Genomic DNA, 23,125 nt, shown 5'->3' on the forward strand with positions numbered 1-23,125 from the left:
ATCCTCTAAGGCAGGCAAGTTTCGAAGTGGATGGCCCTATACACTCTTGATCTGACGGCATATAAACAGCCATTGGATGAACTACCAATTCCTAAACAATGGTCAAAGATGAAGATCTCACAGTCCATTCCATGAGATCAACCTCTTTACTGCTACCCATATGCAGCAGAGAGGAACACAAATAGAATAAAATAAATATTTATTGTGAATGTGAATGCGTTGAAAATGATCTTACAGTTGAGCAGAACAAAACACAATTAAATGAAGTGTCATGTGATCACTGGACTAGAATTAGGATGCTGCACAGATATATTTCTTTTTCAATTCCTCATACAAAGTTGAAGGCCCGTGTTGCCATAGGTGGATTAACCTACCTTTTGTTATTGCCCTCAGTGCCCACATAATATGGGTGTAGCTTCCCTTTGGGTTAGCAACCGCCGCCTCAGCCCATTGGCCCATGGGACTACACACAGGTGTATGCTGTTTATGATGAAAACTATTAGCCCAACTAGTTGCCTGACTTTTGGGCATGTATGATGTATCACTAGTTTAATATTAACGATTGTATAACTTAATTTCTTTATTTTTAATTTAAAGTAATTTTTTTAATAAATTAGTTATTTATTAAAATTTAATAAATCATCATTAATTATAATATGAATGACTAAAGTATTTTTATCATTAATTATAATATAAATGACTAAAGTATTTTTATCTTAATTTTTAATTTATTAATTTAATCTTTGAAATTTTATTTTATTTTATTCATTTAAATTTTTATATTTAAATAGTCAATATATCTTATATTTAAATTATTATATATATTATATGTAAAATATAATATATACATATATTATGTTTAAAATATAATAAATATTTTTTTAAGATATCCTTTATATTTATTGTCTTATAATAAACATGTTAAAATATTTGTCTCATATTATTAATGGATTTACAAATTAATATATTATAAAACGTAAAAAAAAAAGTTATTATATACATAAAAGATAATTTACATGATAGGTTTTTTTTTAATTATTTTTATAAAACTCCATTTTGTCACTATAAATTATTTGTTTCCTGTGAAAAAATAATTTTCTTTAGGGTATTAAATGTATGCATTTGATTAATCAAATCAAATTAAATCAAATAAATTTTTTAATTAATTAATTAAATTTTTAACCAACTTTAAAATTTTAATTGTGTATACAGTTGAAAATTAATATCGAAATATTCCTCTAACGAATTTTCTGTAAGCTTTTATAATAAATGAAATATAGAAAATTGTGATTAATTAAATATTACATAATCCTAATATCTATAACTAGTCATAATTGGATCATAATAGAATTTCGGTCCATACTAAAAAGAAAGAGTATAATTAGAGATTATCATTAATATTTGACTTGAACTTATTATAAAAAGGTTGAAGCGTTTCAAATTATTTGTTGACACTTATAAAATTAAGAAAAATATCTGAAATTATTTTAATGTTCAACTTTAAACAATCAAATTAATATTGAGAAAACCTAAACTTAATCAAAATTAGAAATATTTGATCAATCATATTTATAATCCAACTAATCTAAAAATATAATATATTTTATTATTAATAATTATAAATACATATATTTATAAAATTTTTATTTATGAAAAATAATAAATAATATTTATTATTAATAAAAAATATATAAATTAAATATTATAAAAAAATCAAAATTATTACACCAAACCTTACATAAAATTTATAATAAAAACTAAATAGCTAAATTATGGGAATTGATAACATAAGATTTGAATAATCGGATCTATATATAATCCCATTTTTTTTTATTAGATGAAGCATTGAATTAATAAGTAATTAATGATCAAGCAGGAGCTGCTGATCTCATTGCCCTCACTGATAACTCCCTCTGCTTGACTTGGGAAAACTTTTTTAAATGTGGAAAAGTTGGAACTTCGGAGCTACGTTGAGTGCATTAATTAATATTAATAAAAAATTACTATAATAATTTTTCGATTTTTTATCATTATTAAAACGATAATTGTGTGATCGATGTTATACTGATTATTCGATAAAATTATTATATTAATATAATTAAACTTCTTATTAATTAAATAAATAATTGATTAAGGTTTTGAGCTCTTTATCCAAACTGGCTATTTTGACCTATAGATTTTTGTCCATATTTTGTGCAAATAAAGTAAAATAGTCAATCTTTTGATCAATAGACTGAATGTGGGTAAGGATTCTGTCCATCCTTGAATAACAATTTGATCTCGGTATAAAAATTAAATAATTTAGCTTCTCATTTATACTTCAGTTAAAATTAGAGGTCGTTATATCTAATATTATTATTATTGTAAGTGAAAAAGTAAATATATATTTATTTAATTAAGAAAAATTTACTGTTTAGTCAATAAAATTTAATCGATATTATAATTTAATACTTATATTTTACAAATTAAATAATTTATCCCTGACTTATATTTTCTTTCAATTAAAATTAATTGTTATCAAATAAATTAATTTATTTTGTTCTATAAAAAGAATTCAATAAAAATTTTAATAAGAACAAATTTAATAAAAAAATTTAAATAATTTTAACAATGATCAAATATAGAGATTAAATCTTTTAATTTTTAAAATACAGGAAAAATTTAAGAATTAAATAGTAAATTGCTCATTAATTAAATTAAAAATTTCTATTGATGTTATGGTAAAATTTTATATTCATTTTCTTATTTAAAATATGGCATTTAGTATGATATTAACATGATAATTATTACCTTATAATTTTTAATATTTTATTAATAATATTTAGACACTATAAGAGGAAGAGAATAGCTTAACTTTTAAGCTTAACAGAACTTATTATATTTAAATTTTTTAATTAATCTCATATAAAATATCATTAATTATTCATAATTTATTATTTTTTATTTATTTAATAATTACTTCTTTAAAATTTGTAAGACTAAAATTTAGTTTTTAAGTTTTACTATCTCCGTTTCATTTTAATAGCTTTTTAAGATTTTACATAAAAAATTATTAAAAATAATAATAAAAATTTTAAAAAAATGATTAATATTTATTTAATTTTTTAAAATAAAATAAAATAATTTTTTTTTAAAATCATCCATTGCAACAGGACATAGGAGTAATTTTCTTAACTTGGTATGAAACACTTTCTAATAGAGAGAGAGAGAGGAAGAGCGTCATATCCAAAGAGTAGAGGTGCGGATTCAATTAACTTAATCAAGTTAATCAAAATTAAAAAAAATCAAAATTAATTAAAAAGTTGAAGAGAGAGAGGGAAGGTATTGACTCGGGGAAATGGGAAGAGAGGAAAGGTCAAAAGGCAAAAAGTAAGCATTCCTTTCCCTCCCCTTCCCTTCCCTTCCCTTCCCTCCCAAGGAGATGGCTTTGCTCCACTAACTATCATCGCATTTTAATTTCTTCAGAAACTGCTTTTGTCCTTTCTCCTTTTCTCTTCTTTCTTTCACCGCTTTTCACACTTTTCTTCACTAAAAGTTGACATATTCAATTACGCTTATGTCCCTACATTACGTTAATCAACGTTTTATTTATTTCCCATAAAGCATCAATGTCACATTACTTATATCTCTCACCTTTTCTCTTCCAAATAATCCACAAATTTTCTCTCTCCTTATTATAGGTTAAATTTTATATAAAAATAAATTTAATAATTATTAAATTATATATTTATATTTAAATTCATATAGTAATTATATATATTTTAATTATTTTTTTATATAAATTTTAATATAAATATTTAATTTGATAATTATAAAATTTATTATCATATGATATTAATCTTATATTAAGTAAAAATATATTTTTTTTAAAATAATCATAACGATTCCTTTAATTTAATTTTAGAGCTTAATATAAGAATAAATTCTTTATATATTTCAAATTATAAATATTTTTTATTTTAAAATTATAATTTATTTATTAACTTATTAATATATCTAATATTTATTAAAAATAAAATTCATTTAAAAAATTTTAGTAATATGAATTATTTAATTTTAATAGAGCATACAAATAAAAGATATATTAAGAAAAATTAAATAATTTTATTATTTTAACTGTCTTAATTATATTTTTTTAAATTATATGAAAATAAATATAAAATTATTTTTATAAAATAAAAGAGTAATAATTAATAATTGACTAATCATAAAATAACTAATTAACTTTTTCATAATATATATTTTATTTAATTTATTTTATATTAATTTTTATATTTTAATGTTTGAATTGTTACATCAAAAAACACTTTTAAAAAAAAAATTAATCCGTTAACAAATACAATACACTATGCTGTAGGGTCATTTTTGGCAATTGGCTGCAAAAAATTCGTACAATCTTATTCAAACCGAGGTATGAAATTAGCAGGGCAACCAAACAGGTCAACATCAGTTGAGTGCAAGCACAATTTTTAAGCGGTTCTTCATTTTCCTTTCCTCTCGAATCAAAAGCCCTATAAATATCTCTCCCTCTCTCTGTCTCTCTCACTTAAAAACAAAGATAGACAAAAGTAGGAGGAAAAGAAAAGGAAAAAGAAGAGGAAAAGGAAAAGTCGGGACTAGGTATATGGCAGCATCAGCAGAAGCAGAGAAAGTGGTGATCACTCAGCCGGTGACTTTCGTCACCGGCAACGTTAAGAAGCTGGAGGAAGTACGAGCCATCATCGGCCAGTCCATTCCCTTGCGATCTCTGAAGATTGATCGTACTTGCTTGCTCCATCGCCCTGTCTTTCTCTCTCTAAAACCTTCTTTCTCTCTCTACAAAGCTAACTAGGTCCTGTAATTTGCCTTTTTCTTTTACAGTACCTGAGCTGCAAGGAGAACCAGACGCGATCTCCAAGGAAAAAGCCCGTTTGGCTGCTGAAAAGGTATTTATATCTGTCTGTGAATGTTTCTGGCGTGTGCCCTTGATCTCGCGTGAGTGTGTTCATCTCTGCGTGAGACTGATACTGATTTCTTCTTGTTTACTGCAAATGGAAGGTGAAAGGTCCAGTGTTGGTGGAGGACACTTGTCTCTGCTACAATGCCCTCAAGGGTCTTCCAGGTACCCAACTTTTGGCTTTGGTTTTGAATTTTTTTTAATATATTTCTCTTTTAGTGCTTAATTTTGCAAATGTAGTTTGTTTATAAGCTGATTGATGATTGTTTGTTTGCAGGGCCATACGTGTAAGTCTTTTATTATTCTCACTTTCTTCTGTTGATGAGGTGAAACAACCTCTGTAATTTTTAATTTCGTTTCTTTCCATTTGCTTTTCAATTTCATAGTTATACATATGAGTGAAATTATTTGTGTTAAATTGATGGAAAAAAATTTTCCAAAATTAATTGATTCCGTGCAGCCTACTGAATTAAACGCATGACCAGTGATGTTGATAGCTTCAATTATAGCTGTGCTTTTTAGATTTTTTTTTTCAACCAAAAGATGGAGATATAAATTAGCTCTTTATTTGTTTCATGTGGCCGCTTTAAATGTCAATTTTTTTTAATCTGTTTGAAAATTTTGACGTTATTCTAGTACCATTATCTTATAAGTTCATATCCTGGGTTTTCCCACTCTAGATTAAAGTCCATGTCTTTTGATTTTTACATGATTATGTTCTTGCGTTTTTTTTTTTTTTTCCCATTAACTAAATAGTGTATCCGTTCATTTTTCTCTTATATTTTGTCAATCGAGCAAGTCAAGTTGGAGATATTTTGTTTGTATTCTTATAATACACATGCCCCAATCCCTATACCTGTCGAATAATTGTAGAATCTCTCTCTCTCTCTCTCTCTCTCCCCTCCCTCTTCCCAATTTCTGATTTTTCCATTTCTCTTTCCCTATCGCAAATCCAAACATTTAACAAAGTAATTCAAAATCAACAAACCTTATAAACAATAAATCGAAATCCACTACAAACCAATAAAGAATCAATAAACCCAAATCCTCATCATACCCATAATCTTCAAATCCCCAATGAATCCATAATTTGCAAATTCAAAATTGAAATCAAAACAAACAATTGCAAACTCGATAAATTGAAAATATCAAATTTGATATCTAGAAAAGCAATTCTAAATAACAAATCCAAAATAATCGACCATCTTACAATTTGTAGTATCAAAATCAAACGAAGGTGGGTAAGCTTGCAATTGCAAATCAATGAGGGAGGCATGTGACAACAATAACCTGCGGAGGAGAATAAAAACAGAGACCACAAGAGTGGGGATTTTTTTTTTCTTTTGGAAGAAGGTAATCAACAATGGATGAGCGATTGAGGATGTGGAGAGCAATAAAATAGATGATGATGATGATGATGGTTTTTTTTTTTTTTTTTGATGGAAGCAACGCCAACTGGAGCTATGACAGCCAAAGTTGGGTGGGTGGCAACTGAAGAAAGCAGGGGAGGGTGCTTGATGGTGGAGAGAGGATGCAACATTAGGGTGGCCTGTAATGATGCGTGGGTGGGTTGCAACTGAAGGGTGGGGGCAAGGGCCCAATTGTTGGGTGGGGGTAATCAGGTTTGTGACTTGAGGGAGGAGAGGAGAGGGATGAGTGTTGGTAATGATAGGTTTTTAGTCTTTTTAGCTATGACTAAAGACTAAATATGAGAAAAATGGATGGAATGACTGTTTAGTTGATGAAATCAAACTCCCTTTAATTATTGGAGTAATTGTTCTTCTTCATGATAGTAAAATCTCATCATTGCACTATACAGATATCTCTATGGATTTTTTTTTTTATTTTTTAAATTGTGTTCAATGATTGCCTTAAATTAATGTGATTATTAAATATCATGCAGGAAGTGGTATCTGGACAAGACTGGTCTCCAAGGTTGTATTTCTCAGTGTTTTGCTTGTTAGACATGTTCATGATATATATATGTATATATTTGTTTATTTTCATATCTTGTAATCATATTGCTTTGTCTTCTTTTAGGTTTGAACAATTTGTTAGCTGCATATGAGGATAAATCGGCTTATGCATTATGTACATTTTCTTTTGCTCTTGATGCGGAATCAGAGCCTCTGACATTTCTTGAGAAAACTATGGTACACTTAATGTGTTAACTTATCATAATATGATATGTTCTATTAAATGCTTTTGCTTTGAACTAACATTTGATTTGGTGCTTTATTGTCTAGGGAAAAATAGTTCCTCCAAGGGGACCCAAGGATTTTGGATGGGATCCAATATTTCAACCTGATGGCTATGAGCAAACGTAAGTTCACCCTATATTCATTTTTGTTCTGGCAATTATCCTGCATTGTCTTGAAAATCATTTATGCAAAGGTTCTGCTAAATGCTGCAATTTCTCTTTTATCTAGTTTTGCGGAGATGCCAAAGGAAGAAAAGAACAAGATTTCTCATCGCTACAAGGCTCTTTTATTGGTGAAAGCCCATTTTACTGATTCTGGGTATGCGTTTGAGATTGATGACTCTAAGAAGAATGAGCAAAATTTATCTGACAAGATTAAGAATGATTCTTCTGTGGAGAATGAGAAAGATGTCTCTACCCCTAACAAGAGTAAGTTAGAGTTTTACGTCTTGTCCTAATATTGTCTATTTTTGGTTGTTAAACAAATATCAGCTTATAACTGTTCTTTTCAAATTCCTGTAATGGCTTGTCAGGGAAAAGGGAGGAGGATGATGGAGTTGCAGAAGGGACAGAAAAGGAAGAAGCATCTGGAAAAAAGGCTAAGGTGGAAGAGAAGTAGCTCTTCTTCTGGGATGTAGTCACTGAGGATCTTGGGATAAGTTTTACTACTTTTTGGTTGTGTAGTCAAATACAGTATTTTATCTAGTAAAAAATGTTGGAGATTTCAGTGTCTCCTTGTGGAGTCAAAATTATGTCATTTTAAAGATGTAAAAGCTATGAGTTTTGGAGCGGTAGAATTACTCTTGTAGTCAATGTGAAACTTGGGGAAGATCCTATACCTGCTATTAGTTTTTAGTAAATATGTTTCTTCTTAAGAGTTAATTCATTATTTGTCTAATGAATTTGGAACTGTTAATGATGTTGTGATGATTCAAATTATATGATAGAAACTGTAGGTTTATTTTGTTGATTAAGTACAAAATTTAACTCTACAGTGATATTGATGAAGTAGTCTCTGTACGCAATGCATTTTTTTTTTTGTCGTATAGGATTGTCATTGATTCGAAAAAGGCTTGTAGCCCAGAACATATGGAGGCCATGGCAAAAAAAAAAAGCTTAGTCTAAACTCACCCCTACAAAACCCTATCTCAGTGGGTCCAAACCCGAGCTTAGGCCCGAATGCCTAGGCCCGAATGAAAAATTGCTATCCATAGAAACGGGACAGCACTAATGGTACAGATGGCTAGGCCAAATCATTAGGGAGAGATTGATTCTGATGAATCACAAGTGAGAAGAAAACATGGTTATATTGCTTGATGAACGAGACCTCGCAAAACAAAGCCCTTGGAATGGTCTACACGCAAGCGAAACATGTTTCATGATGCACTGGTTGTTGTCGCAGATGCCAGATACTCCGAAATGGAGTTGCAAAATCCTTACTATGGGAGAGGGAAAACAAAAAGGATTTGGCCAACACGCCTGCAAATGCATCCCAGGCAAGACCCCAAAATTAGTGAGGGCTTCACTTTAGCAGCTCAAATTGGAAAAGAAAATTAACGGCCATGGTCACCGCATAACAGAGGAGAAGGGAAGAGTTTCGACCATCTCATTCTCCTATAGGCTTTAAGAGGCCGGGAGCTATAAATTGACTCTGTGAACGCTCTCAAGATACTCTCCTCCATAGAAACAACCGTCAACCACAGAAAACATACTTAGTAGGCCAAATAACACCCTCACCAAGAAGCTCAATACTTGCAAACCAAAATCTAAATTGAACTGAAAAGAATATTCTGTCCAGTTAGGGCATAAAATACTCTTTGTCACTCCATTCTACACGAGCCCATTAGTCTTTAAATTAGTTTCCCACTACCTTCGGCTTTGCGCAGAGGGCAGGATTGAACTCGGGACCGCGCGAGCTCTTTGAGGCTCTGATACCAATTGAACTGAAAATGATATTTTGTCCAATTAAGGCACCAAATACTCTTTATTATCTGGATTGATGAAAAGAAGGAATAGATTGGAGTAGGAGTGGCCAAAAAGGGATTTTGATTTTTTGCGAAAGAAAAAGGACTGTAAGGTGCTGGTTGTTGATGTTCTGATGGTTTATGTATATCAGTTTCAATTTGTGCAATTTGTTTTTTTTAATCTCCTAGTTTCTGCTTCTTTCTTATTGAATCCAAGGCCAAACCTTCTATGTTGAATCATGGATAACCCACCCGAAAAAAGTGGGAGAGGGAAACCCGCGTTTCTAGGCAAGGGGGAGGCCGCCCTTGTCCAGATGGGGCAGGGGCAATCGTTAAACAGCAAGGAAGAGAATGCACGCCTTTGGATAAAACCTAAGAACAGAGAAAAAAAAAAAATCTCTCTCTACTTGGTTTTTTTAATTGGAGGTTACACGCAATAGAATTCAGACTATAGGAAATAGGGTAGCCAAATATTTTTTATTGCGTTAAAAATTGTTTCGGACAGACTATTTTACTACTTCTTATAATTTATTGGGCTTACAATGTGTTGTTGTAGCCTTGTCATTTGCAGGGCTTGTATGCTATTTGAGATTAAAAATATTTAGCCCAACTAGTGGGATGACCTTATAGTAGGTGCTTGCGAGTTGTTTAACAATAAGCATGTGTTCCGTACGAGGACAAGGTTAACAGGGTTAATCGTTATTTTTATTGTTGTAATTTTTAACCTCCCAATTAACATTATTTGAATATTTAAAGAGCTTAAATTAATTTTTTAAATATATTTATAAAGAATTCGAGCTTATATGAGAATGAATTTATCAACCGTTAAATTAAATTTTTATATTTAGATTTATGCACTCTTTACTTATACTTTAATTAGTTTTGCATACACATCTCAATGCAAAATATTTAATCTAGCAGTTGTTAAACTTGTTCTCATATTAGCTTAAACTTATATTAGATGCACTATAACTTTTTACTATATTAATATTTATACTTTTTTATTAACATTAAAGGAAAAAATTTATAAGGGTAACATTTAATTCTTATTTTTTTAACATTCTATCAAACATATTCTAAAAATTATAAGTTAGTTCATAAGATTTTTTTTTAACAAATTTTATTTTTCTAATAAATTAATTATTCTATGTAAGTTGAATCAATTTATTATTAATTATAATAAAAATAATTAAAACACAATTTAAAAAAAATAAATCTTTGATATATTGTTTTATTAATAAATAGTTTATGCATGTGAATTTTATATTTAAACAATCTTTTATATATATATATATATATATATATATATATGACGTGAAGAAGAGAGTAATATTTTTAGTTATAAAAATTTGCCTTGGACACGCCTTACTGGCAATTGTGGCAGGAGCAATTACCGGGAATCGGGTGAAAACGATTTTTTCCTGCAACAAAGATAAAACTCAAGAATTTTTGTGAGACTTTTTAAAATGAAGATGTTAGCATAATTATAGCAATTAGCATGATTATAGGAGATTTGTGTAGCATAATTATAATAATTAGCATGATTATAGGATATTTATGTAGCATAATTATAGCAATTATTATTCTTGTCCAAATTAGTTCATATTTTCATGTATAAATAGATGTAATATCTCTGTAAATGAGACACAGACAAAATACACAATTATTTTCTTCATTACTTGTATTCTTTCTTCTAACATGGTATCAGAGCCGCTCCGCGTGCAACCTTGAGCGATGGTGAGGCAAACCTCAGCGAGGACGCTGAGTCCCATAAGGGGGGTGGATTGTAACACCCTAGGCAAATCCCACATCGACAAAACACAGAAGAGATGCTGGGTATATAAGTTGATGGTTTGTAACCCCTATTGAAGCGTTTTAAAACCGTGAGGGCTTTCGACCCAGAGCGGACAATATCACTAGTGGGTTGGGCCGTTACATTTGTGGTATCAGAGCCTCGTTCTTATCGTGAGGTAAGTACTGACCCTCTTTGGCAGCAAGCTATGACTGACGAACTTCAGGCTTTAGAGAAAACTCATACTTGGGATGTAGTTGATCTTCCACCAAACAAGACCCCTATTGGTTGCAAATGTCTTTACAAAATCAAGACCCGTTCTGATGGAACTATTGAACGCTACAAAGCTCGCTTAGTAGCCAAAGGGTACACTCAAGAGTATGGTATCGACTATGAAGAAACTTTTGCTCCAGTGGCCCGATTAACATCTATTCGCAATCTCTTAGCTATTGCTGCAGTTCGTAAATGGAAACTTTTCTAGATGGATGTCAAAAATACTTTTCTTCATAGTGATTTAACAGAAGAGGTTTATATGCATCCTCCACCTGGTTATCATTCTCCTCATAAGGTTTGCAAACTTCGACGAGCCTTATATGGATTAAAACAAGCTCTCAGGGCCTGGTTTGCCAAATTTAGTTCCACTCTTGCTCAAATTGGTTTTCTCTCTAGTCCACATGATTCTGCATTATTCACTCGCGAAAGCGGTGGTATTATTCTTACATTTGCTTTATGTTGATGATATGATAATAACAGAGATGATTCATCCGTATTCTAGAGTTACAACATTATCTCAATCAACATTTTGAAATGAAAGACCTGGGTTCTCTCAGCTATTTTTTGGGTCTTGAAGTTTCTCAAAATTCTGATGGCTATTATCTATCTCAAGCCAAGTATGCATCCGACTTACTTTCTCGGCGGGCATCACGATAGCAAAACGATATCAACCCCATTGGAGCTCAATTGCAAACTTACACCTCTTGATGGCACTCCTCTTGATGATCCTACTTTATATCGGCGACTTGTCCGAGTCTTGTTTATCTCACGTTACTCGACACGATATTTCATATCTTTGTTCATCCGTCACCGGTTTATGTCGCTCCTCGCTCAACTCATTTCTCTGATGCCAGATCCTTCGTTATATCAAAGGCACTCTTTTTCATGGTTTGCACTTTTCCGCTACCTCCTCCCTAGTATTATCGGCTACTCGATCTTGATTGGTGGTGATCCGCGGATCGTCGCTCTACAATCAGTTATTGTTTCTTCTTGGGTAATTCTCTTATCTTTTGGCGTAGCAAAAAGCAAACTGTTGTTGCACGTTCTAGCACAGAATCTGAATATCGTGCTCTTGCTGATGCTACATCTGAATTACTTTGGTTATGGTGGTCATTAATTGATTTGGGTGTCACTCATTCTTCTGCCACAATGCTTCATTACGATAATAGAAATGCAATACAGATTTCTCATAATGATGTATTTCATGAGCGTACCAAACACATCGAAATTGATTGTCATTTTGTACGTCATCATGTTGCTCATGGCACCATATGTTTGATTCCTGTCTCCTCTGTCAGCCAAAACGCTGATATATTCACCAAAACGCATCCTCCTGCTCGCTTTCAGGATCTCTTAAGCAAACTCAAGTTGGCACCTGTGCTATCACCTTGAGTTTGAGGGGGGTGTTAGCATAATTACAGCAATTAGCATGATTATAGGAGATTTGTGTAGCATAATTACAGCAATTAGCATGATTATAGGAGATTTGTGTAGCATAATTATAGCAATTATTATTCTTGTCCAAATTAGTTCATATTTTCATGTATAAATAGATGTAATATCTCTGTAAATGAGACACAGACAAATACACAGTCCTTTTCTTCATTACTTGTATTCTTTCTTCTAACAGAAGAGAGGAAAGTAAAACAAACCAGGAACTTTTGATTCCTTGTGCTTTAGGGTAGGGATGACCAATTAAGCATTTAGGCTATAACCAAATTAGTGGATTTATAATTGTTAATTAATCGAGAGTTATGAGCTTCACAAATGTTCATCCAGGTGAACAGCCAAATCGGAAGAACAGAATCCAGGGAATATATGTGGCTTTGAGCAATCATCAGGGTAAATTCTGTTTCAGGAAGCACCAACCAACCATGCATGTCCCTTTTTTTGGGATGTAAAATGAGCAATTTAAAAGAAACAAAAGATTTTTTATTATTGCCACTCTTAATCTTTTATTAAGGGTCTACTCTTGACCCTACATAAGCAACTTTTATCTCTTCCAACATCATCCTTTGTTGTGATGTGGACTTGTAACCTAATCATCTTTGAATTCATGATTAATTGAACAAGCAGAGGAACCTCTTCCAAACATTTCTCCATTTCCAGTTTGTCCAAACCATAAATTACTGCATTATAAATATTTGCAAGCTGAAGAAACCTATATAGAGATTGCCTGACGTGGACGCTCAATGCTGGATGCAGGAGAATGCGCTGAATTGACAGCTCTAGTAAAGTTCATATGAATATCATGTGCTAGTTGGGTCAAGAATTAAAATTGGCCCCCCATTTCTCTTGCAGGGAAAGAACTTCTCACATGCTATAATGGGGCCCTTGATCACATGCGTTTTCGTCATCTTCCATGTGAGTTTCAGTTTACTGCCTCTAATATGATTATGGAGCAGCCGCTGGCTTCCTCTTCATCACATGTTTGGAGTTGAGCATAAATCAACATTTAATTCAGATTGCCCAAAACCACACTACTGCTGATGTTGAACATGGAAAGTGAGGAGAGGATCGCATATCCAATTACCATTTCAATTATCAATGTTGCTTAAACTGTTCCAATTTAACCTAAAATTTTATTGATTTGGTTTCAACAAGTTAGTGATCGAACGCTCAAACCATCATCAAGTTGTGTATTTATTTGCTTTGCTGAGGTAATAGAAGTAGTGAAAAACAATATCCTGTTGGATAAAAGTTGTTGCCATGGGGATGTTGCAGGGCTGCACATGAACTGAAGAACAGGGGAGCATGTAAATCTACAACATGATGAAACCCATAAGTAAAAGAAATGTTGCTTCCATTAACAGAGGTAAAAAAATAAATAAATAAAATAAAATAAAATATAAATATAAAAGCAATAAGAAGATAAAAGGCACAGAACATCACTGCTACATCTATGCATCATCGTCTATAACATTTTTTTTTTAAATTTTTCCACAACTTGAAATCCATGCTATTGCTTGTATCACTGGACAAAATGATAAAAAAAAAAAAAAAAAAGGAAACACAAACTCTTCCAAATCCTATAGAATCGAAAGACTACACAGACAGACAATGTAGACTCAAAAGACGCTTCAATGGTGGTTAGAAGGAAAAGGAGGCACAGGCAACTGAAAAGGGTAGAAGAAGGGAAAAAAAACAGAGAAGAAATGAGCAACGCTTCCGCACCTGCTCCTAGAAGAATGGTATTGGGGGCTCTTTTCGATGGAAGCAGGCCGAGGTTGAGAAGAAAAGAGAGAAGGGAATGCTGGAAATATGGGTGTAACAATATAATGACATAGTGTAAAAAATTGTACACTTGCCAATATATATTTGTATGCAGATAGTTCTGGAAAGAAACGATGGCTTAAAAAAAAAAATGGCAGAAACTGAATGGCCTATTTGGCCAAATTTAATTGATTGGGACTGTATTAGCATCCGCGTCCCCTTCTGCATGAAAGAGCACCTGCATTATCAGTCATTGATCCGACCATGGAAGAAGATTTGGCACCCAAGCTTGAAGCACGAGCATAGCTAGCTGAAGCTCCAGCTCCAGATGGAGTGAAATAAGCGCCATTCAGCAAAAGGTCACCCTCTGACCTCCAATTCCAGCTCTTCCATTGGCTTGCAGCTGTATCCACCCTCTTTGTCACCTGTTTTAAACCAAATCCATCATCAAGAGTCAGCAAATTCATTTTCTACATTTTGTTGGGAGCATGAAATAAAAAAAAAAAGGAGCGGTAAGAGGTAATTGGTTATACCTCCTTTGCAAAGGGGTTGACTGGTGCATTATATCTGTTGCCCTGGCTATTGATTGTGGGATTTGCACTCCCACCAATGGCATACATCTCCCAGTGAGTATAGTCGTTGTTGACTACATGGAAGTATCCATGTCTGCACCTGCAATTTTCATTATTCAAAATCATTTAAGTTTGGCTAAAACTAGAGACAATAAGCAATTATTGACAAATAGAAAAGGTTAGCTTGAATTTTACCTTGGCATTCTCTGGATGAGTCCCTCTCCAAAATGGTTGTACGCGATGGTCACTTGCATTTGCTTGTCTCTTGTGTACGAATCACTGTGGCCCAATAGCATCACCTGTATTAAATTGCATATAAGAGACATCATTAGCTTTCACTAATTAATGAGGAAGCAAAAATTGTTGGACATGAAAAATTGCATGAAGCACACCTCATTGTGGTGAGTTAAGTGGTTGTTAGAGATGGTAATGGCTGTCGAACCCATGACAGCATCAACCAGGCCATCAGCGCAATGAGAAAGCGAATTGTGGTCAACCCATATGTGACTTGATCCAAAAATAGAGATGGCATCACCATCAGCCACTGTCCTCCACCCATAGTGACTGGGTGAGCTCCTAACCATAGCATTGCCGGTGGGCTTGCAGTCATGAATGTGCAGACCATGAATGATCACATTCGTAATAAATTGAATGGTGATGCACCCTCCATTAGCAATGTGAACATTGGCCCCGCGGCCATCAATAGTCTTGAAGCTGTTCATGATAAGTTCCTGCTTCAATTGAATCACCATGTCCCTTTTGAACACAATCCACAAGGGCTCATCCTGGATCACAGCGTGACGCAAAGTGCCAGGCTTTGGGTTCACAGGGTCATCATCACTGGGATCAGTAACAACATAGAAGCGACCATCGCGGCCTCCTATTGCGTTTCTGCCGAAACCAATTCCACATTCAGCAAGGCGCTTGCGATTTTTCTGCCAGTTGGGGTCACAGCGCCAGCAATCATCAATTGGATTGCCAGTTCCACATGAGAAATATCCAAGATTCCTCCTTTCAGTACTGTTGCGGATGCTCCTGCAATTTGAAAGTTAATACAAATATTTAGTATTAACATTAATCACCATCTGTATCATCTTATCTTTAAAAGTTTTACAATCTGTATTATCTTTAAAAGTTTAAACATTTCACCATTTGGATCAAGTAAATTGCTGGATGCAACAATAGTATTTCCTACACAATGTGTGTCGGTGGTGGCGGGGTAATTGTTCCTTATTTCTTTAGCTGCTAAGCACTCAAGGAAGATGACATTTTGTCATTTAGTGAGGAACTTTAAGGCTTCTCAGTTTTAACGGCAGAAATCCACTTGGTTTCTACTCGTTAGCAAAGATGCCAAACCCACAAAAAAGGGAACAATAACGTTTTCTTTCTTTGGTCCTCTGGCTACACATGGCCTGAAGCTGTCGCATTGAAAACAATGCAAGAAACTCGCAACGTCATCAGCTGAGCCTATAAATGGTATCAAATGCTAAAAGAAAATAAGAAAATGTTAAACTGGGTTGTCACCATATGCGAGAAAGCCACTGATTCCCCCCATCTCAATTTCCATTCAAACTAACAATGAATTTAAAAGACAAATATTTGTGAGTACTAAGTACATTTACGTATATTTTACTGCTGGATAAGGAAAGATAAAAAAAGATTATGTCCGCAAAACACGGATCTCTCAACCAATGCAGTGGCAGGTAGCAAAGCCAAACAACGTGAATGAAAGAAATGAGGTCACTGACTTGATAAAGCAGATATGGAACGTGGATACGTTGTAGCTACCACGTATATGATGATTCCTCTCTAAAAAAACTCAAAAACACAAGGGTAATAAGGGAAACTGAAAAACCAAAAGCAGATTCGATTCCTCAATTATATTCAACAAACACAACAACAAAATTAGCAACTGCATTGTAATGGAAATGGGTCAGATAAGATGGGTAGTAATAATAATAACTAGATAAGATGGGTCAGATAAGATGGGTAGTAATAATGTCCACCTCCTCCCTAAACAGCTACCCTTCCCTAGCCAACCACCAAATCCTTCTCTTCCTCTGTTAGTGAAGCAAGTTAGATTTTCATTTTAATTGTTATTGAAGGGTAATCTACAGAGACAAAAGCAAGAAAGGTCCATACATTTCCACCATGGCAACCACCTCTTCAGGGTCATCAACCGCGTGCTCATTTTTCCAGTCTTCAGTCTCTTCCCCAGAACTGAAAAATCAACGACAAAAAGGTTATTAAATGAACAAAACCAAAATGGGGGCACGTGCAGGGCCCATGCAGCGAGTAGAGTTCTCATCAGGTCAGGGAAAGGAAAGGTGGACACAAAGTACGATGCTGGGCGGAGTGTGTGCAGTGCTCAAGGCCAATCACTATCCAGTAGAACCGTTAAACTCTAACAAAAAAACCACCGAGAGCCTCAAATGACTAAACTATCCTCAATTAAGTACATTCTGCGAGTGTAGCCGAAGGCAAAACATGATGGAATAGAGGGAGGGTTTCCCTTTTCAACGGTGGAATCCGAAGAATAGACAATAACCGAATAAACGATCCAGATCTAAAGATCCAGAGATATCAACGGTAGAGATTCTCGAAACACAGTTATTGAAGAAAGTTGCTTATCCGTTGACCATCCAACGGTGCAACCAAAGGTACTAGATAGACCAACGGCCGAGATCGTTTTAGATAAGAAAGGAGAAAACAAGAACAGTAAAGCTAAACGTTATGAGTTGTTTTGTCCTTTCATTACCTTGCCGCCATTGATGAGTTCTTGGAGCTAGGGGACTTCTCTGTTTGCACATTCCTGCAAAATAAGAATAAACGAAAATTAGAGGACTTAAACAAGGCCTAAAAGGAAAATTGTACTCTCTCTGTCTCTGTGCAGCTCATTAAATTCCATGTGACCTCACACCACTTCTGGTAAGAGAGAAAGAGACGAAAAATAAATGAAGATGAACAGATTTTGAAAGCAATGTGAAAAAGTTGTTTGATAGAGTCACCAAAAAATCGTAGATAAGATGCAAAAGCCCCAAATTTTTGAAAGGTATTCAAGAACATGAAAAAGGATTTCAGGACTCTATCAAACACTGATTTTCGCTAAGTGTCGTTTCACCTAAAAACCAAATAATGCAGATAGATTTTCTGGATAAAACAGGAAAATGTGAAGGCAAAAAACCCAAATAATTAATAACTATCGCCTAAGCAAACTCATAAAGTACAAGAAAGCAGCATTGCGTAGCTTATTTTTTAAAAAACAACAAAAATTCAAGAACGAAACCGAAGTAGTCGTGAAAACTACCTGGAAACAAGATAATGCAGGTAAACTTTTGATTCTAACATCAAAAGTCACCAAAAAGAACAAGTGGAAAGTGAATATAGTAAAACAGAGGATACTTTGTTTCGCATACGCACAAACCAGTAAAATCAAAGTAACAAGTGACAGCCATTTGCAAAATCCAAGAGAAGCAAAAGGTATACATGAATATAAAAATGCATGTATATACCTGGTAAGACCAGAGATCCCATCGTTTCGAACAGTGGCTGCAACTCCGACAAACATCACCACAAGCACAGTCGCGCACACACAAACCCATTTGGAAGGCACCGCCATTGCCATTTCCTCTCTTTCTCTTTCCTCTCTGTAGTAATGTTGATAAAAGGGAAAAAGCAGAGAGTATTGAAAGAACAAGTGTGGAGTCAGAGAAGAAGCTGCAACAAAACGACCTTTTTATAGAGCCAAACTAGAATATGAAACAGAAAACGTACCTTAACGCCGTTAAGTAACTGAAACTTTTTTACCTTTTTCTTGTTTTTTGCTTCACCTTTTTTCCTGTTTCTAACCCAACGCTCGTTAACTAACCCTTACTCGACATTTTCTTTTTGCCAGTAACCGCTTCGTCTCCCTTCCTCGCTGTAACTAACCATAACGATTTAACCGTAGAGACGCCATGTCAGCAATCGGCACAAGGGAAGCAGATGTCACGGTTTCCTGCTGATTTTGTGGTAAATTGATAAAGGAAATTGAACGTACAAATAAATTGCGAGATTTTCTTTTTTTTTCTTTCTTTCTTTTATTTTCTTAGCTTTTCTCTTTAGTTATTTTTTTTTTCCCGGGCGCCAATCACGGGCATTAAAACCCTCTGACCTCTATACAGGCTTCGGAAGGCTTCGGTACATCCTCAATTGTGTTTCCATGATAGATCGAAGACTTTTTGAAGGCTGAAAAATTGTAACAAATTCTGTTTTTTTTTTTTAATTTAATTTTTAAGATTTTAAGTCTAGAGATGCATAAGCTTAGTCAAAATTTTGATAAAATTGAATAATATCGGGGGAATGTGAATCCGACGTCTCACATGTAAAGATACACGTCTGTAGGAAAATTGTAAATTATTTTCATTTTCAATAAAGAAAATTTAAATTAGTGATTTTAATTTTAAAAAATTATTATGAATTAAATATATAATTAAAATTATAATTTATATTTTTCGAGCACTTCATTGGCCGCTGATAATTGGCACGGGGGAGCGGGGGCAAGATTATGGAGTCGAGCAAGAAGCAAGTGGCTCCCATCATAGCAATTTCTCACGCTTTAGCTCAAAAGAGCATTTATTTACGGTTTTACCATGCTATATATCATCGTGTACAAAAAGGTGCACGCAACATTATGATGAACTCAACAGAATTAGAACCATTGATTATGTGGACCAATCGACCATGGATTAACGCGTTAGTTAAGGGTTTTGACTTTTGGGTTCTCCTAGTTAAACTGAATCATCAATGTTTGATTTGATCATTGCATGGAACCATCATTCGCCAATAGTAAAATTAAGGGACTGCATAAATAATTTCTTAAAACATTGAAATTGGAAAACAGCATACATTTTACAAAATTATTTAATTAGAGAATTACATTGCAGTAAGAGTATTTGTAAAATTTTGATTGAAAAATGATTGGATAAATTGGGTTGTGCGGATAAAAGAAGAGAGAGAGAGAGAGAGATTAAGAACCCATGAAAGAGGAAGCCGATTTCTTGCCTTGATATACACGACACGACACTTCTACTCAATTGCATCTTTACAAAACGAAAAGGAAAAGGTATAAGATTATGTTTGGTCTAAGTTGAGTAACTTTGTTCTTACTTTGGCTAAAGTGAGGTGCAGCCAAGACCAGACCATGCACCAGGAATCTTCTCTAACTCAAATTTTTTTTTGACCATGAATCCCGGGTCTCAACCTCCCGCTCATTGCTTCAATTTTAAAAGAAAAAAACTTTTAAATTAATTATCCATTATAAAACTCACGTACAAATTTCATTTCACATAAAAATCATTTTTTTTAATTTAAATTCTGAAATCGTTATTATTATAAGGGTTTTATCTAAATATCACTATGATTTAAATTTAAATGTGAAAAAATAATATATTTTAAATAAAAACGAGTTTATCCTTGAACAAATGTATGTGTTTGAAGCGATAACTATGCTTGAATAAGAGCACTAAGTAAATGTTCGTTAGAATTTGGTATGAGTAGTTGTGGCATTGTTGAAAAAAATTAACATATTTTTGTTCCGTTTCGGGAAGTTTCATGTGAGATGAGAATTGGTAAGGTAGTTTCCTAATGAAGGACGTGTACAAACTAAAATGGCTCTCTCTCTCTCAGGTAAATATAGTCTAAATATTTATATTGGTATAAAATACAATTTTAAATTTACTATTAAATACATATTCATATAATAAAATAATTTATACGAATGTAGAAAATATTTTTATTTGAATAGATATTTAAAGAATTTATATATGTGATATAGCTTCCCAATATATATATATATATAATATGATCCAATAACTCGGATTTTCGGATAGTCCATGAGTCTAATTATATTTAATAGTATAGTCATGAGACTTATTTAGTTGGTTAACTACTATAAGATCCACTCAATAAAAGAAAATAATATTGATTAAAGATAAGCAATCTTTGTGGGATTGTCAAATATAACAATATCTATAACTATGCATTATAAATGAAAATATAATCTTATAAGTATGCTAGCTAATAATATCTATATTAATTACATAGTTAACCTATCATAATCAACTATTGTCTATATCCTATATAATGAGATCAGATAATACGTAGAGGTATATTCTTTCTCCCTAATTAATTTAATACATTATTTTCTCATATCAGCTTTAACTTGATCGTCAGATGATCCTTACCGGGTTCATACTTGGTGAACTTCTGATTCATTTATTTTCTGTTTTACAGGTTTATACCCACAAAAAATTTTCATAGACTGCAACGGTGTCGCTGTCCGTGGGAAACAATACAAGAAGCCATATCTCTTCCTTATATTTTTTTATATTATGAACTCAAAATAAAAGAATAAACTAAGTGAGAGGATAGCTTGTAGTTTGCAATAATCCATCCAAAAATTTTTTTATCATGCCCAATAAATTTTTAAATTTACTCAAGTATAATTTAAAAATTTTATTTACCGTTACATGAGTTTTATTTTAAATTTGTCTGAGGGTTTTATATCCTGTTGGATGATCAATCAATAATATTCTTGTCGAAAGTATAAATGCATCATTGCATTGCTCTTTCTTCTTTGCTATTGTGTGCCTCTCTATATATATATATTTGAAACACTATGTACATCTTTTGATTTTTTAAATAATAATAATAATAATAATAATAATTATTATAATTATTATTATTATTTAAATATTTGTTGTAATGTTATTTTTTTCTTATGAGTAATAAATTATTTACGATTATTTGGTTTAAATTATATATATATATATATATATATTTCTTTTTCTTTTGCCTTAATTTTTATTAATGGATTCCTATTAAATAAATTGTCTAAAATAATAAAGGTTCCTATAATCTCAAATTATTAATTTGACATTGAATTTAATAGCCAATTTCTCAAACCATACAATTTTAAGTGCCATGCCATATTTTATAATCTTATTTCTTTTTTTTTTTATTTGATAAATTCTTCTTTTCCTTTATATGAGATCCAATATTTTTTAAGTAATAGTTATTGTGTAGGTAATTTAGATTTAAAATTTTTTAGAAATAGAATTATATAATTTTAATAATTTAAATGTAAAAACATATGTCATGTATATTTAATGGATAAAATTTCCATGATAGAATTAAAGTGAAGGAATATATAAAATTATATGAAATGGATTTGTCATCTCCAAATGGGATTTCGATTTTCGAGTGGTAATATGCTTAATTGGCTAAGGAAAAAAAAATGGAATTCATCACCACAGAAAATATAGTTGTGCATTAATTGTGTGACAATATTTGTTAGTTGAATCATAACTATTTGCATGAATGTGTGCTATAAAATTAACTATAATTTGCCTACTCTTTTGAATAACACTATTGGCGAGAAAACTTTTTAGAGTTTTTATTTAGATTACATGAAATATTGGAGTGAATTAAAATAGTTTAGATGATAATAAATTAATTTATCAAATTTATCACAATAATGAGAAAATTTTGGATAAATTACTTTTTAGTCTTTGAATTATGTAAAAAAATTAATAAATATGTGTTTCAATTTTTGAGAGTCATTGATTCTTCTTGGACTCCTCTTTAGTACCCTTCCTCATACTTGTGGACATCAAGGTAGTGTAGAAGCCATAGTGAAGAACTCTCAAATTGAGATTGCCTACAATGTCTCAAATCCGGACATTCTAAATAATTGGGTGACTCCAAAACCAACTTCTTAATCTACTAAGGTGGCCATAGCCAAACCTCGTTGAACTCTCTTACATATACGGCAAACAAGGAATGACGAGTGCCAAGCTTTGTTGTGAGTTTGTAGTGTTGGGTTTTGTATTAGGTGTTTTGGGGTTTAATTTTTCGAGTGTTTTATTAGTTATATTTGTTTGTTTGGAGATTTATGGGTTGATAGGATTTGTTTTGTCGATGGCTTTTATTCCAAGAGATGATGTTGAATTCGAATAGATAACTGCTATACATGTTTACATATGAATTCTTTTTGAAGGTTTTTATGATTTGAAGATAATATTGGCTAGGATTAATGGATCAAGAAACACATAAAAATAAAGCAATTTTTAGAAATTTAGGTGAAAATGAATAAGTGGGAACTCAAGTAGAGATTCAAGTAATTGGATAATGAGT

General features: G+C 32.5%; 2 protein-coding genes across 3 annotated transcripts; one reads left to right on the forward strand and one right to left on the reverse strand.

Annotated features, from left to right (window-relative positions):
* The first annotated feature begins 4,519 nt into the window (after positions 1-4,519).
* Positions 4,520-8,018, forward strand: LOC110632209 (inosine triphosphate pyrophosphatase). Its single transcript, XM_021780350.2, has 9 exons — positions 4,520-4,760; positions 4,861-4,925; positions 5,038-5,101; positions 5,214-5,223; positions 6,840-6,871; positions 6,977-7,089; positions 7,183-7,259; positions 7,366-7,565; positions 7,670-8,018. The coding sequence occupies exons 1-9, from the start codon at positions 4,625-4,627 to the stop codon at positions 7,753-7,755; spliced, it is 783 nt and encodes a 260-aa protein (XP_021636042.2). The 5' UTR covers positions 4,520-4,624; the 3' UTR covers positions 7,756-8,018.
* Positions 8,019-13,989: 5,971 nt separating this feature from the next.
* LOC110632204 (probable pectate lyase 1) lies at positions 13,990-19,131 on the reverse strand. Of its 2 annotated transcripts, none has more exons than XM_021780340.2 (7): positions 18,463-19,131; positions 17,709-17,762; positions 17,093-17,170; positions 15,343-15,985; positions 15,146-15,249; positions 14,912-15,050; positions 13,990-14,803 (listed from the first exon to the last, which is right to left on the reverse strand). In XM_021780340.2, the coding sequence occupies exons 1-7, from the start codon at positions 18,573-18,575 to the stop codon at positions 14,582-14,584; spliced, it is 1,353 nt and encodes a 450-aa protein (XP_021636032.1). In that variant the 5' UTR covers positions 18,576-19,131; the 3' UTR covers positions 13,990-14,581. The 2 variants fall into 2 exon arrangements, with proteins under 2 accessions (XP_021636032.1, XP_057992411.1); XM_058136428.1 differs by having other exon boundaries at positions 17,709-17,875; positions 18,463-18,604.
* Between the last annotated feature and the right edge of the window lie 3,994 nt (positions 19,132-23,125).

Source organism: Hevea brasiliensis, chromosome 15, assembly GCF_030052815.1.
Source record: "Hevea brasiliensis isolate MT/VB/25A 57/8 chromosome 15, ASM3005281v1, whole genome shotgun sequence".
NCBI classification, from domain to species: domain Eukaryota; kingdom Viridiplantae; phylum Streptophyta; class Magnoliopsida; order Malpighiales; family Euphorbiaceae; genus Hevea; species Hevea brasiliensis.

Bases quoted from the DNA above. Each gene is read 5' to 3' on its own strand.
- LOC110632209 (XM_021780350.2), top strand. From the start codon at position 4,625: ATGGCAGCATCAGCAGAAGCAGAGAAAGTGGTGATCACTCAGCCGGTG. The intron at 4,926-5,037 runs GTATTTATATCT...TGCAAATGGAAG, and splicing joins CCCGTTTGGCTGCTGAAAAG to GTGAAAGGTCCAGTGTTGGT. The intron at 7,566-7,669 runs GTAAGTTAGAGT...ATGGCTTGTCAG, and splicing joins TGTCTCTACCCCTAACAAGA to GGAAAAGGGAGGAGGATGAT.
- LOC110632204 (XM_021780340.2), bottom strand. From the start codon at position 18,575: ATGGCAATGGCGGTGCCTTCCAAATGGGTTTGTGTGTGCGCGACTGTG. The intron at 15,986-17,092 runs GTATGGACCTTT...TTCAAATTGCAG, and splicing joins GTGGTTGCCATGGTGGAAAT to GAGCATCCGCAACAGTACTG. The intron at 14,804-14,911 runs GTATAACCAATT...GGTTTAAAACAG, and splicing joins TCAACCCCTTTGCAAAGGAG to GTGACAAAGAGGGTGGATAC.